Source organism: Podarcis muralis, chromosome 6 (assembly GCF_964188315.1).
Source record: "Podarcis muralis chromosome 6, rPodMur119.hap1.1, whole genome shotgun sequence".
NCBI classification, from domain to species: Eukaryota; Metazoa; Chordata; class Lepidosauria; order Squamata; family Lacertidae; genus Podarcis; species Podarcis muralis.
Genome location: NC_135660.1, coordinates 10,845,599 through 10,860,465, shown reverse-complemented (window position 1 = coordinate 10,860,465; position 14,867 = coordinate 10,845,599). Strand labels below are relative to the sequence as shown.

The 14,867-nt window shown below is 45.1% G+C and overlaps 1 protein-coding gene across 3 annotated transcripts in view; it reads right to left on the bottom strand.

Moving 5' to 3' along the window:
• PEX5L (peroxisomal biogenesis factor 5 like) overlaps window positions 1–14,867 on the bottom strand; it is a 183,949-nt gene that overhangs the window by 31,516 nt on the left and 137,566 nt on the right. For 2 of the 3 annotated variants that reach the window (XM_028731634.2, XM_028731635.2), the window contains 3 exons: window positions 7,551–7,760; window positions 4,279–4,405; window positions 964–1,072 (listed from right to left, as the gene is read on the bottom strand). In XM_028731634.2, coding sequence (XP_028587467.2) covers window positions 964–1,072; window positions 4,279–4,405; window positions 7,551–7,760 — 446 coding nt within the window. The remainder of the gene's footprint in view (window positions 1–963; window positions 1,073–4,278; window positions 4,406–7,550; window positions 7,761–14,867) is intronic. The other variant, XM_028731636.2, reaches the window with a different exon arrangement.

Here is a 14,867-nt window from a genome sequence, read left to right as displayed (position 1 = left end):
CTTGCTTTACTGGCCGAGGGAGCCGGCATACAGCTTCTGGGTCATGTGGCCGGCATGACTAAGCCACTTCTGGCGAAACCAGAGCAGCGCACGGAAACACTATTTACCTTCCCACCGGAGTGGTACCTATTTATCTACTTGCACTTTGACGTGCTTTCGAACTGCTAGGTTGGCAGGAGCAGGGACCGGGAGCTCACCCCATCGCGGGGATTCAAACCGCCGGCCTTCTGATCGGCAAGCCCAAGGCTCAGTGGTTTACATAGTGGGTGGCTAAACCCTGGTCCAAAGATCTGATATGACCTCTCATGGTTTTGGTGGCAGTAGCAAAGTGAACAAAAATTAAAGTAGGCACTGGGGTGGGCAGAAGGAGGATGCAAATCCCTTTGCTCCCCAGTCATCAGACTGATCATTTGATGTCTGGAAGGGCGGGTTAATTCCCTCTTCTGCTTATCTGTGCCAATCAGCTGAGGGTGTGTGTGCTTGCCTGACAGTGCACAGATCCTGTGTGTGTATTGTATATATTCATGTATGCATATGAGAGTATTCTCAGGAGAGGGAGGGTGGCCACACACATGCTGGCATGTGTGCCCAGGAGAGTTGTTCAGGGGTTGCCACCTGACCAAAGAACATTTCACCACCCGCTACGCTAATGTTTGCCCCAACATACTTTCTCCCTCTGAATTCCTATAAATCCCCAGAAATTAAAATGATTATTGATACAACGTACATATTACTAATGGTCAACTAACTAAGCATGGATGTTATTATACTCCCTCTGTTCAGAGCAGAGAAAAGGCAGAGGGAGTGATGTGCTGAAATCCATCCCCCCGCCAAAGAAATAAATTTAGCTGCTTTTCTCCCGCTGGGGCTGATGGGAGTTGTAGTCCAAAGCAGCTGGAGGGCACCAGCTTGGAAAAGCCTTCCTTGGACGCAGAACTTGCCCAAATGACGTCGACCTCTTACCTTTGGTGCAAGTGCAGGAGCAGGCACTAATTCTATATCCGAGGCTGAGTCAGATTCCAGTGCGGTCTTGACAGTGGCCAGCTCTGACTGGGAACTGTTCTCTGCAGACCTAAGGGAGGGAAAGGATTTGTAGATCCCGTCACTGCAACAACGGCAGAGCAGATGCACTCGGGACAAAAGCACACAGAGTCTTGCCTACATCATAGGATGCATGCTTCATGATCCTAAAGGACCCTGACCCTTAGGTCCAGTCATGGCTGACTCTGGGGTTGTGGCGCACATCTCGCTTTATTGGCCAAGGGAGCCGGCATACAGCTTCCGGGTCATGTGGCCAGCATGACTAAGCTGCTTCTGGCAAACCAGAGCAGCGCATGGAAACGCCGTTTACCTTCCCGCCGGAGTGGTACCTATTTATCTACTTGCACTTTGACGTGCTTTTGAACTGCTAGGTTGGCAGGAGCAGGGACCGAGAAGAAGAAGAAGAAGAGTTTGGATTTGATATCCCGCCTTTCACTCCCTTTAAGGAGTCTCAAAGCGGCTAACATTCTCCTTTCCCTTCCTCCCCCACAACAAACACTCTGTGAGGTGAGTGGGGCTGAGAGACTTCAAAGAAGTGTGACTGGCCCAAGGTCACCCAGCAGCTGCATGTGGAGGAGCGGAGACACGAACCCGCTTCCCCAGATTACGAGACTACCGCTCTTAACCACTTCACCACAGTGGCTCTCCCCGAGCTCACCCAAGCTCACCCCGTCATAGGGATTCGAACTGAATTCGAACTGAACCCTGAGTTCACCCCGTCACAGGGATTCGAACTTCCGACCTTCTGATCGGCAAGTCCTAGGCTCTGTGGTTTAACCCACAGTGCCACCTGCATCCTAGGTATGTGCAAAACAGTGAATAGAGGAAGAAAGGCCAGTGATATGATTGCTTTTGGCACAACTTGTTATAATTCCCAGGCTTGCGGCGAGAGAGAAATGGTTCTGTCCACACAGGTGTTGTAGAAGTTGTAGCGAGGAGTAACAGTAGTGTTTCTGTGAAAGTGAACAAAGTCAGTAGCAAAGGTGGGATTTTCATTTTGTTTTAAGAAAAGCTTTTTGAGGTTGCTTCCGCATCATATGCTTAAAGCAATCTTTCATCAATTTAAGGGAGATGGCTTTCCCCAAAGAACCCTAGAAACTATAGTTTGTTAAGGCTGCTGAGAGTTGCTGTTGTTGTTTAGTCATTTAATCGTGTCCGACTCTTCATGACCCCATGGACCATGCCAGGCACTCCTGTCTTCCACTGCCTCCCACAGTTTGGTCAGACTCATGCTGGTAGCTTCCAGAACACTGTCCAACCATCTTGTCCTCTGTCGTCCCCTTCTCCTTGTGCCCTCCATCTTTCCCAGGATCAGGGTCTTTTCCAGGGAGTCTTCTCTTCTCATGAGGTGGCCAAAGTCTTGGAGCCTCAGCTTCAGGATCTGTCCTTCCAGTGAGTACTCAGGGCTGATTTCCTTAAGAATGGATAGGTTTGATCTTCTTGCAGTCCATGGGACTCTCAAGAGTCTCCTCCAGCACCATAATTCAAAAGCATCAATTCTTCGGCGATCAGCCTTCTTTATGGTCCAGCTCTCACTTCTGAGAGTTGCTAGGAGACCCTTAACAAACTACAGTTCCCAGGATACTGGGGCAGAGGGAAACCATGACTCTTACAGTGGTATAAGAGTGCATTAAATGTACAGCGTGGGTGTGAACTTAAATGCAATTCAATTAGGAATAATGCCCAAAACATTGAAAGATATCGTAAAGTTGTTCCTTTTGCTGCTGTGAGGCTTGCCCCAGTGATCTCTTTACAAGCACCTTTTCATTTCCTAGGAAAGAGTGCTTGCAAAATCTGGAAGCAGCAGATGAACATCTTCGCCCTCCTGCCTCTGGGAATAGTAATGCCAAGAAAGCCATGGGTGCATGATGAATTGGCCATCCCTGCCATTAATACATGACAGCTTGCTATCCTTTAATGGTAGCTCTGCTAGCTAATATGGTAGCAGGACTGAATTCTAATTGTTGGCACTGTAAACAAGCCAAGGGATGGTTTCCCCATATGTACTGGGAATGCCCAGAGGTAAAGGTAATGATACCCTTAGGTTGGAAAGACAGAGAAAAAAGGACAGTAGAGGCATGGAACAGTTATTTGTTTGAACTTATTCAGTCGGACATTGTCGCAGTCATGTCAGAGGAAACAACGTGGAAGGTCAAGTCCACCACGATAAGGTACAGATGGAACCCCTATCTTCAATGGATAAAAACTACTGGAACAAAAGACATTTGGTGGAAACTAAAGACGCTATGCCCGTGGCTGAGGATAATAGTTTGAACCCTTCCAATGGACCAGGTGCGCAGCCTGGGAGTCATTTTGGACTCACAGCTGTCCATGGAGGCACAGGTCAAATCTGTATCCAGGGCAGCTGTTTACCAGCTCCATCTGGTACGTAGGCTGAGACCCTATCTGCCTGCAGACTGTCTCGCCAGAGTGGTACATGCTCTGGTTATCTCCCGCTTGGACTACTGCAATGCGCTCTACGTGGGGCTACCTTTGAAGGTGACCCGGAAACTGCAACTAATCCAGAATGCAGCAGCCATACTGGTGACTGGGAGCGGCCGCCGAGACCATATAACACTGGTCTTGAAAGACCTACATTGGCTTCCAGTACGTTTCCGAGCACAATTCAAAGTGTTGGTGCTGGCCTTTAAAGCCCTATACGGCCTTGGTCCAGTATATCTGAAGGAGCGTCTCCTTCCCCATCGTTCTGCCTGGACACTGAGGTCCAGCTCCGAGGGCCTTCTGGTGGTTCCCTCACTGCGAGAGGCCAAGTTACAGGGAACCAGGCAGAGGGCCTTCTCGGTAGTGGCGCCCGCCCTGTGGAACGCCCTCCCATCAGATGTCAAAGTGATAAACATCTACCTGACATTCAGAAGACATCTGAAGGCAGCCCTGTTCAGGGAAGTTTTTAATATGTGACATTTTAGTGTATCTTTCATCTTTGTTGGAAGCCGCCCAGAGTGGCTGGGGAAACCCAGCCAGATGGGCGGGGTACAAATAATAAATTATTATTATTATTATTATTATTATTATTATTATTAGGGGGGAGGGAAAGGAAAAAACTGTACGGAAAATTTAAAATTGGAACGAGATAATATAACGTATGTAAAAATCCCGAAAATAATAATAATCAAAAAATAATAATGGTAGCTCTGAACCTGCTGCCCGAGGCAGGATGCTTCACCCTGCACAACAGCAGGGCCGGCCCTGTTGCAAAAGCTGGTAAGTATGTTTTACCATAGAAATTCTTTTGATGGAGCTCTAGTAGATGAAGGTTTTCTCTCCGGTGCTGGGAAGCCTTTGCTGGCTCTGTCTCCATGAAACTTCACATCATCCCATTTCTCTAGCTGCGCCTGGATATTGACTGAGAAGGAGAAAAGAAAACAAGATCTCTCGCAAGGCCTCAGGAATACATTGCTTTCATTCCAGAGCCAAACAAGTTCAGGGAGGAAAAACAGTCACTCTGTGGAGCTAAAAAACAAATCTCATCCACTCCAAGCTATATGCTGCTCTTATTGTTATCAGTCTTGTTACAGCTAAGGACAAGACGAGCTTGAGAGACAACAATACATTTGCACAAATGGTCACATTTCACACAGACATGACACTTTGGGAAATCACTGCGACTTTGCTAAAGGTCATTTCATTCAAAATAGCTTTTGCACCTGCCACTTTCCTAAGCGATGGGGAAGATTTACAGGGACAGTTTCCTTGTGAGGAGAGAGGACTGGAGACATGTGTGTGTTTTGTTGCTATCTGTCTCTTTTACAAAAATTGGGTTTAACTCAAAAGCCTCTCCTACTTTCAGCGCCCTTTCTTGCATGCTGAGAAGCTGGGGAGCGTTTTGATGATGATAATGATGTATGTGAATATGCAAAAACATGCAACGACAATCACACTCCCAGGAATACCAATGTTCTAGTGGTTGTCAATTTTTTGAACCAGCAGAATGCATAATTGTCAGGGAACTGCCATCGGAGCTAGAGGCGGAGGGAAGGCTCCAGAGGGATGCCGGAGAGGGTCCCAGCAGGGAGAGAGGCAGCCCAGCTGCTGGGGAAGGAAATCAGTGTAACACCAGTGGAGAAGGGGGGCAGATGGGGGAATCGGAGAGGAGGCTCCAGGACTCTTCGCCGGAGACCAGCGGAGAGAGTACGGGTACTCCGCTGCCCACACCTTCCCTGCGCAGAAGACTTCCGTGCAGGGAGAGTAGGAGGAGACTTGGCGTCAAACAGCTTTTATGCTGGAAAAGGTTCAAGAAACGCCCACTGACGGATTCTGCCAGCGACTGAGACAGTCACAATGCTGGAGGCTGTTCAGTCAGAAAGGGTTAACCAGGTAACCTAGCCAGGAGTGGCGGCAACTTACGCACGAGCAATCACTAAACCCATTACAATAATGAAGGGAATTTTGTTTGTTTGTTCTCACTCTTAACTGGCAGGATACAGTCTTACCTTGCATCCTGAACGCCTTGGTACTCGGACGTTTTGGCTCCCGAATGCCGCAAACCCAGAAGTGAGTGTTCTGGTTTGCGAATGTTCTTTGGAACCTGAACATCCGATGGGGCTTCCGTGGCTTCCGATTGGCTGCAGGAACTTCCTTCAGCCAATCAGAAGCCATGCTTTGGTTTCCAAACATTTTGGAAGTCAAATGGACTTCCGGAACAGATTCCATTTGACTTCCAAGGTACGACTGTATTGCTCTGAAGCCATTCAGAGTGAGGGCGATACTTCTTGCCCTCATTTTTAAGCTCGGTAACGCTAACTGGGATTCATGGAAGCATGACAAGGAAAATGGTGAGGCAGGGCAGGCGGTAGTTCTATAAATTCTCCCTAGGATGGCTCCAATTTCAAGCCAGAAATTACAAAGCAAATTGGGACAGACACATACAATCACAACCCTCAAATGCCTATCGGAGACTTTTTAGCAACCTTTCCCAGCTTAGCTCCCAAATTCAAGAGTGTTTCCTTGTGGGCCTTGCCTTGAGGGTAGGTGTGACGGCAAGTACCTTCCAAGGTGTTCAGCTTTTAAAGAACTAGATGAAGCACAGCAGGTATTGGCAGAAAAGCATTCCGAGCAGAAAGTAAAGCTAAAGAAAAAGTGCAACTACATGAAAAAGAGTTCTAGGGCCAAGCTGGCGCTGTGAGCAGCTGTTTCCAAATAAAGGCCTGGAGGAATTGAACTGGATGTCTGCTGTGAGGCTAGCAGAATCACAGAGTTGGAAGGGATCCCAAGGGTTATCTAGTCCAATCCTCTGCAATGCAGGAATCAATGCAGAAAGTACTGCTCTTTCAACTAAGTAGGGATCATTGTATCATTACACCTGCACCATGCATTTAAGGAATTATCACACCACTTTAACAATCATGGTCCCCAGCCCCCAATTCCTGGAAAGTGTTGTTTGTAAAGGGTGCTGAGAGTTGTTAGGAGACCCGTATTCCCCACACAAAGGTACAGTGTGGCCTAGGACCCACGTACCTACTGGACCGCCTCTCCTGGTATGCCCCATGGAGGACCTTAAGGTCCACAAATGACAACACTTTGGAGGTCCCAAGTCGCAAGGTGGTTAGATTGGTCTCAACTAGGGCCTTTTCAGTACTGGCCCCGACTTGGTGGAACGCTCTGTCACAAGAGACTAGGGCCCTGCGGGACTTGACATCTTTCCGCAGGGCCTGCAAGACAGAGCTGTTCCACCTGGCCTTTGGTTTGGACTCAGTCTGACCCTTATGTTTCCTTCCCCTAATGGTTTTGATCTATGGGCTACTTTTAAATTGAGGCTGCATTTTAAATTGCATTTTAACCTGTATTTTAAATTGGTCCCCCCCATTATGTTTTTATTGTAATTTTATTGGTGTTAGCTGGGGGGGGGGTATAAATAAAATGTATTATTATTATTATTATTATTATTATTATTGCCCAGAGTTTTCTGAGAAGAGGGATTCATCATGGAATTGTAGGGGAATAGGCGTCACGTAACAACTCTCAGCACTACAAACTTCAGCTCCCATGATTCTTTGGGGAAAGCTATACTTGATCAAAGTGGTACAATACTGCTTTAATATATGGTGTGGATGAGGCCATAGAACAGGAGGGCGCACTGCAGACCGTACAGTCTAAGGCCCCCAGCTCAATGCAGGGAATCCAGAGCATGAGTGTCCCCAATAGATGGCTATCCACTCTCTGCTTCAAGACCTCTAGTCTACCATCCCCTAGCTCTGATTCCTTGTATCAGGCTTAGCAATTCCAGAGGCTTCCTACCACTCACTAACCAGAGGGCTCAACATCACGTACCACTACTGCATGCCCTCCAGCTACTCAGTTGTAGTTCAGCAACATCTGGATGGCCAAAGGCACCCCACATCTGCATGCAATGCGTAGCTCACCTGGCTGTGTTCCAGCCTGGCTTCCTGAAGCCCAAGCCCTGCACTCAAGCAAGGCCTCAAAGAGTGAGGGAAAAGCAAAGCATGTGAAAAATGGGGAAGTTGTAGCTGGTGATCGAAGATGCTAAGTACCTAAATCCAATGACGACTTCTCGGGAGCTCTGGCAGGCTGGATTTTCTGCTCAGCATCCACACTGATAAGGTCTGGATTGTCTGGCTTTTTCCTGTGAGTTGAAGCCTTCAAGCTTTCCCCTCTTGAGGAATTCTCCAGCTTTTTCACTTTGTTTTGGGTTTGGGAGACTGGTTCGCTCAGGTCCAAGAGATCCAGCCCTGTAGACAAAACTATCGCAGGCCCAACATAATGAAACCGTTTTAGGCACTTGCTTTTATTTGATGTGGCATTTCCAGCGTCTTAAGAAGAAATGTGTTAAGGGTAAATCAAATTCTCAGGCCTTAGAGCAAGTCAAGCTATATGTGACACACAGGTGAGTGGGGATTACACATCTCCTGTATTTGGACTGGGTGGTCTGCCCTGTCCAAATTGAAAGGACAATAAGGGTGTGCTTATGTATCATATCTAATATGACTTCACAGCTAATAGCAGCTCCATGGGGACAATTTACACCAGGGAATCAATTTTGGAGGGTTGGTGTGTGTGTTAAGGGCTAAATCCTTCTCCCTATTCTGATTCAAATCAGCTGCTTCTCTGGCTACTGTTAAATAAATGCTGATTTAATTTTCCACAAGCAGAACTAAAATGTCAAACAATGGGATCAGCCAAATCATATGGAATACCATATAGCTCTCCTGAGTCTGTACTGGTGCAGTGAAGGATTACTTTTCTCTGGCATGAAAAGTTCTCTGCATGGAGAAAATAAACACACCACGATGCAGGGTTCCATGCGTCTGCCCACTTCCACTTTCATTTGTTTCTTAAAAAGTGGAGCATTCAACCATGTAATCCCTCTCTTGCTGCCTAAAGTGGAAGAGCGAAACCATATGCTTTTTCTGCACATTTAGACTGGACATTAGGCAGAGGAATTATAGCTTGGTGCAGGTGTGGAGCTGCAGCCACCATCATTCTTCCATTTGCACTAACAACCGTGCCAAACTCCAGCATTTTATATATTTGGGTGGCGAGGTGCACCCATGGGCAACACACTTTTGGTGTGTCCTGAAAGTTGCCACCTTTGCCACCATGGTCCACCTGTTTACCTATGGACCCAATCCATGCTACTGGCCAGAAGGAAGGGACAAGGCAAGTGGAGGCTGCTACCCTTTCTGCTGCCTCCTGTCTTTTCCTGAATCCCTGGAGACAGAAGGGGTGCCAAGAAGCAGTGGCAAAAAGGAAGAGGACGGGCTGGACCGGGGAACTCCAGGAGGGTCAGCAATGAGATCCCTGTTGAGGGGTTAGCAGGTGTCTGATGTTACCAACCACTGACATCAGCCTTGATTATCAATCAGTTTCCCTTGCAGTTAGTTTGTGTTTCCATATCAAGGATTAGCAGTGGAGTGGTTTGGCGTTCAAAATGAATTGGAAAATATCGTTGTAAAAACACTGCATTGTTAATGAGACTCGAGGGCTCATTAAGAAACAGTTATTAGATTCCATATGACAATAGGAATGATTGTGAGCATTGTGTTTAATTAAATCTTGCATTTTCTGCATATTGTTTTAGGGGAGTGCATTAATTAGGGATGCAGATATACATAATCAGCCGGCCCAATATCAGAATTGGTGTATTTAGCCATTTGAGTTGATGCACGTTTTAACCTTGGATTTCCCTGTCTCCTCCATTGGGATTGTTTGTGTTTCTTTTATACATTGGGGGTTTTGGGTTAAAAAAATGTAAAAACAACTCAGAAATCTTTGGGCATAATCACTCTTAAGACACAATAACTCCAGTGGAAGAGTATGAGGCAGTGTTGTCCAAACTTTTTTCAAAGAGGGCCAGATTTGATGAAGTGAAGGGCCGTGAGGGCAGACCAAAGGGCCAACCGAAGTTGTCGACCTTTTTTTTAGGATTAAGGAATTAAGGAAATAAACTGCCACAGGGGCCAGGTTAAACCAACCGGCGGACCAGACTCCTTGGCAGGTTTTGAATAAACATACACAAATTTAGTTAACATGGTAGGTGAGGGACGCGGGTGGTGCTGTGGGTAAAAGCCTCAGCGCCTAGGGCTTGCCGATCGAAAGGTCGGCGGTTCAAATCCCCGCGGCGGGGATTCCAGAGTCTGTCAAGACTGGCCCATATGGGCATGGGTACCTTTACCTTTACCTTGAATAACATGGTAGATAGATAATATAAGGATTGATATATTTTTATAATATGCAGAGAATAACATGTGCTGAGAAATCAGACGGAGGAGCTGAGGGAAGTCTCGGGGGGGAGGGTTTGATGGGGAATGGGAAAAAAGGAGAAAAATAATGTATATGATATGTTTTGATACATTGTTATGTTGAAATTGTTAATAATAATAATAATAATAATAATAATAATAATAAACCAACCGGTGGGCTGGAATAGGCCTCCGAAACAGACTTTGGACATGCCTGATATAAGGCATGTGGTTAACTTTGCTATTCAAATCAGTGAAACCTATGAAGGCTTAACTTTGGCTGGCCTTTCCCATAGGGTTGCACCATAGCATCCGATTTGCATGCAGAAGAGCAGAGGTTCAGTTCCTGGCATCTTCAGGCAGGGCTGAGTGACTCCACTGGCACTGCCTGAGATCTGAAGAGGCGCTGCTAATAGACAATACTGAGCTAGATGAAGCAAAGGTCTGACCCTGGCAGCTTCCTGTATTCCTATGTAACCTCTGTGGCCTCAGTTTTAAGGAGATACCAAATTCTGTTTGTCATTCGAAGGCATGCTCAACACCAGAGTATTTTCGTTTTGTTTGCTGTGCAGATTGTGCACTTTCGCAAACAGCTTCATGCGATGCCTATTTTGTGAACACCAGTACCCTGGTCCAGTAAGGAGGATCTGACCACATGTAACCAATGTGGATGAAGATATTCATGAGCATTCTCATCACCTCTGTTTGTCCCACTGCTTTCCTCTGGGGAAACCCGATCTTTAGCGCTAAATTGGAACAAACAGCAATTAAGTGAGGTAGGAGAACTTGGGGGGGGGGGAAAGACAATATATTACACATCTGGCAACCGATGAGCCCCTTTGGTTTCAGATAGTACATGGGTAGATGAGTCTATAAAGCCAATTTTTTAATAACTCTGGAAGCGTATGAAAAATTGTGCGCTGGGCTTCTTAGACTCATACCCATGTACTATCTAAAACCAAAGGGGTACATTGATTGTCAGATGTGATTCCCCCCCCAGCTCTCCTACCCCACTAATTGGGTTTTGCATGGATTGCTGTTTGTTCTGATTTAGCTCTAAAAAGTGGGTTTTCCGGTGTGGCAAGGCAAATGGAGAACTGAAGCAGAAGCGTTTGGATTTGATATCCCGTTTTATCACTACCCAAAGGAGTCTCAAAGCGGCTAACATTCTCCTTTCCCTTCCTCCCCCACAACAAACACTCTGTGAGGTGAGTGGGGCTGAGAGACTTCAAAGAAGTGTGACTAGCCCAAGGTCACCCAGCAGCTGCATGTGGAGGAGCGGAGACGCGAACCCGGTTCCCCAGATTACGAGTCTACCGCTACACCACACTGGCTCTCTGCTGGGACTCATGCCCAGGGAAACCACTCGGACCCATGCTTCCTAGGTACAGGACAAACAGAAAGGTGGATGAGCCCTAGGTCCCAGGCAACCGAATGGATGCATCTTGTGACATAGAGGGTGATATGCACCCTCACGCCTGTAAATAACTAGAGTAGAATTGAAGCCCTTCATTGAAATCCTAAACAAAACGACTGGTATTCATTCCCCAGTGGGACTTATTTTTAAGCAGCTGTGTTTCTAAGCGAGCATCACTAAGTAAGCAAGTCCAGTAAGGTAGAGCCACCCTCTCGACACCTACAATTCCCAGTACCCTCAACAAACTAGGATTCTTTGGGGGGGGTGAGTATACTACTGTTGGACAAAACCCCACTTGCTTGGCCCCAGTGTCATTCAGAAAAAAATGAAGCTGTGTGGGATTCTTTTAGGTGACATTCTGAAGCTGTTTCCCCTACCCGTTTTGCTGATGCTGTGAGTTTATTCCCTCCCCTCCCAACTCGCTCGGCTTTAACGTGTTTGAACATCTGTGTCAGTGTGGCTTAGCTAAGTTGGCATATACATGGTTCGTAAGAGGATTTCGACAAGCTCATGAAAGGCATCAACAGTTATTAAGCAGAAAAGAGGATATAGAGGTCGTATACAGGATGTCCCCAAACCTCTGGGACTGGTAGAAAAATGGGGAGTGACTGACAGAGGATGGAAGACGTCTGAATGTTTCGTGGCATCTCCTTCCTTTTTGCAAAAATATAGATAGATGCTGGGCTGGATGGATCTGTGGTGTACCAGAGTTTTGTGGTCATTTTGGTATTGGCTATATATCAAAAGGGACGCGGGTGGCGCTGTGGGTAAAAGCCTCAGCGCCTAGGGCTTGCCGATCGAAAGGTCGGTGGTTCGAATCCCCACGGCGGGGTGCGCTCCCGTTGCTCGGTCCCAGTGCCTGCCAACCTAGCAGTTCGAAAGCACCCCCGGGTGCAAGTAGATAAATAGGGACCGCTTACTGGCGGGAAGGTAAACGGCGTTTCCGTGTGCTGCGCTGGCTCGCCAGATGCAGCTTTGTCACGCTGGCCATGTGACCCGGAAGTGTCTCCGGACAGCGCTGGCCCTCGGCCTCTTAAGTGAGATGGGCGCACAACCCCAGAGTCTGTCAAGACTGGCCCGTACGGGCAGGGGTACCTTTACCTTTATATATCAAAAATGCAAATGTCTCTTTTCCCAGTGATAGACATGAGAAGAGGTCAATTAGGGTTACCCCAACTTTGTGCAAATCTCTGGGTGAATTACAGACACAGTTAAAATGCAACCATCAAATTTAACATTAAAGCAACAATATCCCCAAATATACAGATTAGGGGGTCAAGCCTTTAGTATGGCAGGCTTGCCCTGTGGAACACTTTGCCACTAGAGGTTTAGCAGGAACTGTCTCCCTTCAAATTGTACTGTTCAGACAGACCTTCACAATATGACTTTCTCTTATTAACCAACTGATACCTGTTTTATTGATTTATTATGTTTTATGGTTATTTATAGGCTGGCTTTATTATGTTTTGTATGTTGTGAGCTGCCTCGGTCAGCTTTACGAAAGTGCAGAGTAGAAATATTATCTGTTCACTGCATGTCTACCCCACCTCTTCTCCAAGGAGCTCAAGCTGGTTTACATGGTCCAACCCTTCCTCAGACAACCCCTACAACAATCCTGTGAGGTAGGGTAGACCGTGACTGGCCCAAGGTCGCCCCGTGAGCTTCATGGCTCAGTGGGGAATTTGAAGGCTGGTCTCACAGGTCCTAGTCCAACACACTAACCACTGCACCACACTTAAAATCTATCTATCTATCTATCTATCTATCTATCTATATCTATCTATCTAATCTATATCTATCATCTATCTATCTATCTATCTATCTATCTATCTATCTATCTATCTATCATCTATCTATCTCTCTATCATCTATCTATCTATCTATCTATCTATCTATCTATCTATCATCTATCATCTATCTATCTATCTATCTATCTATCTATCTATCTATCATCTATCTATCTATCTATAATCTATCTCTATCATCTATCTATCTATCTATCTATCTAATCTATCTATCTATCTATCTATCTATCTATCATCTATCTATCTCTCTATCATCTATCTATCTATCTATCTATCTATCTATCTATCTATCTATCATCTATCATCTATCTATCTATCTATCTATCTATCTATCTATCTATCTATCTATCATCTATCTATCTATCTATCATCTATCTCTATCATCTATCTATCTATCTATCTATCTATCTAATCTATCTATCTATCTATCTATCTATCTATCATCTATATCATCTATCTATCTATCATCTATCATCTATCTATCTATCATCTATCATCTATCATCTATCATCTATCTATCATCTATCTATCTATCTATCTATCTATCATCTATCTATCTATCTATCTATCATCTATCATCTATCTATCTATCTATCTATCTATCTATCTATCTATCTATCTATCTATCATCTTTCTATCTGTCTGTCTGTCTATCTGTCTGTCTGTCTATCACCTATCTATCTATATCTATCTATCTATCTATCTATCTATCTATCTATCTATCTATCATCTATCTATCTATCTATCTATCTATCATCTATCATCTATCATCTATCTATCTATCATCTATCTATCTATCTATCTATCTATCATCTATCTATCATCTATCTATCTATCTATCTATCTATCTATCATCTATCATCTATCTATCATCTATCATCTATCATCTATCTATCTATCTATCTATCTATCTATCTATCTATCTATCTATCATCTATCTATCATCTATCTATCTATCTATCATCTATCTATCTATCTATCTATCTATCTATCTATCTATCTATCACCTATCTATCTATCTATCTATCTATCTATCTATCTATCATCATCTTTCTATCTGTCTGTCTGTCTATCTGTCTGTCTATCACCTATCTATCTATATCTATCTATCTATCTATCTATCTATCTATCTATCTATCTATCTATCATCTATCTATCTATCCATCTATCATCTATCTATCTATCTATCTATCTATCTATCTATCTATCATCATCTATATCTATCTATCTATCTATCTATCTATCATCTATCTATTATCTATCTATCTATCTATCTATCTATCTATCTATCTATCTATCTATCATCTATCTATCTATCTATCTATCTATCATCATCATCTATCATCTATCTATCTATCGTCTATCGTCTATCCTCTCTCTCTCTCTCTCTCTCTCTCTCTCTCTCTCTCCCTCCCTCCCTCCCTCTCCCTCTCTCTCTCCCTCTCCCTCTCCCTCATCTATCTATCATCTATCTCAAAGAAACAGTGATAAATTACATTCCCTAAGAAACACTCACCTGAACGAAAAGGAAAAAGGCTACAGCTCAGTAGCAGAGCACTTTTTATGCACACAGAAGGCCCCAGATTCAGTCCTTGGCAACACCTGTTAAAATGCCAGGGTAGTAAGTGACATGAAAGGGCTCTTCCAGAGACCCTGGAGGGACACTGCCAATCAAAGCAGACAACACTAGGCGATTTGCCTGACCAGTCATAATGCAGCCGCCTGTTTCTCCCAGACGGAGATAAACAACAATGGAAAGGTTTACTGAAGTCCATGTTAAGGACAAAGCAAGCTGCCATATACTAAACCACACTACTGGTCCATCTAGCTGGATATTGCCCCTGTTGGATGGTAGCTCTTCTCCAAGGTATCAGACAGGAGACCCTT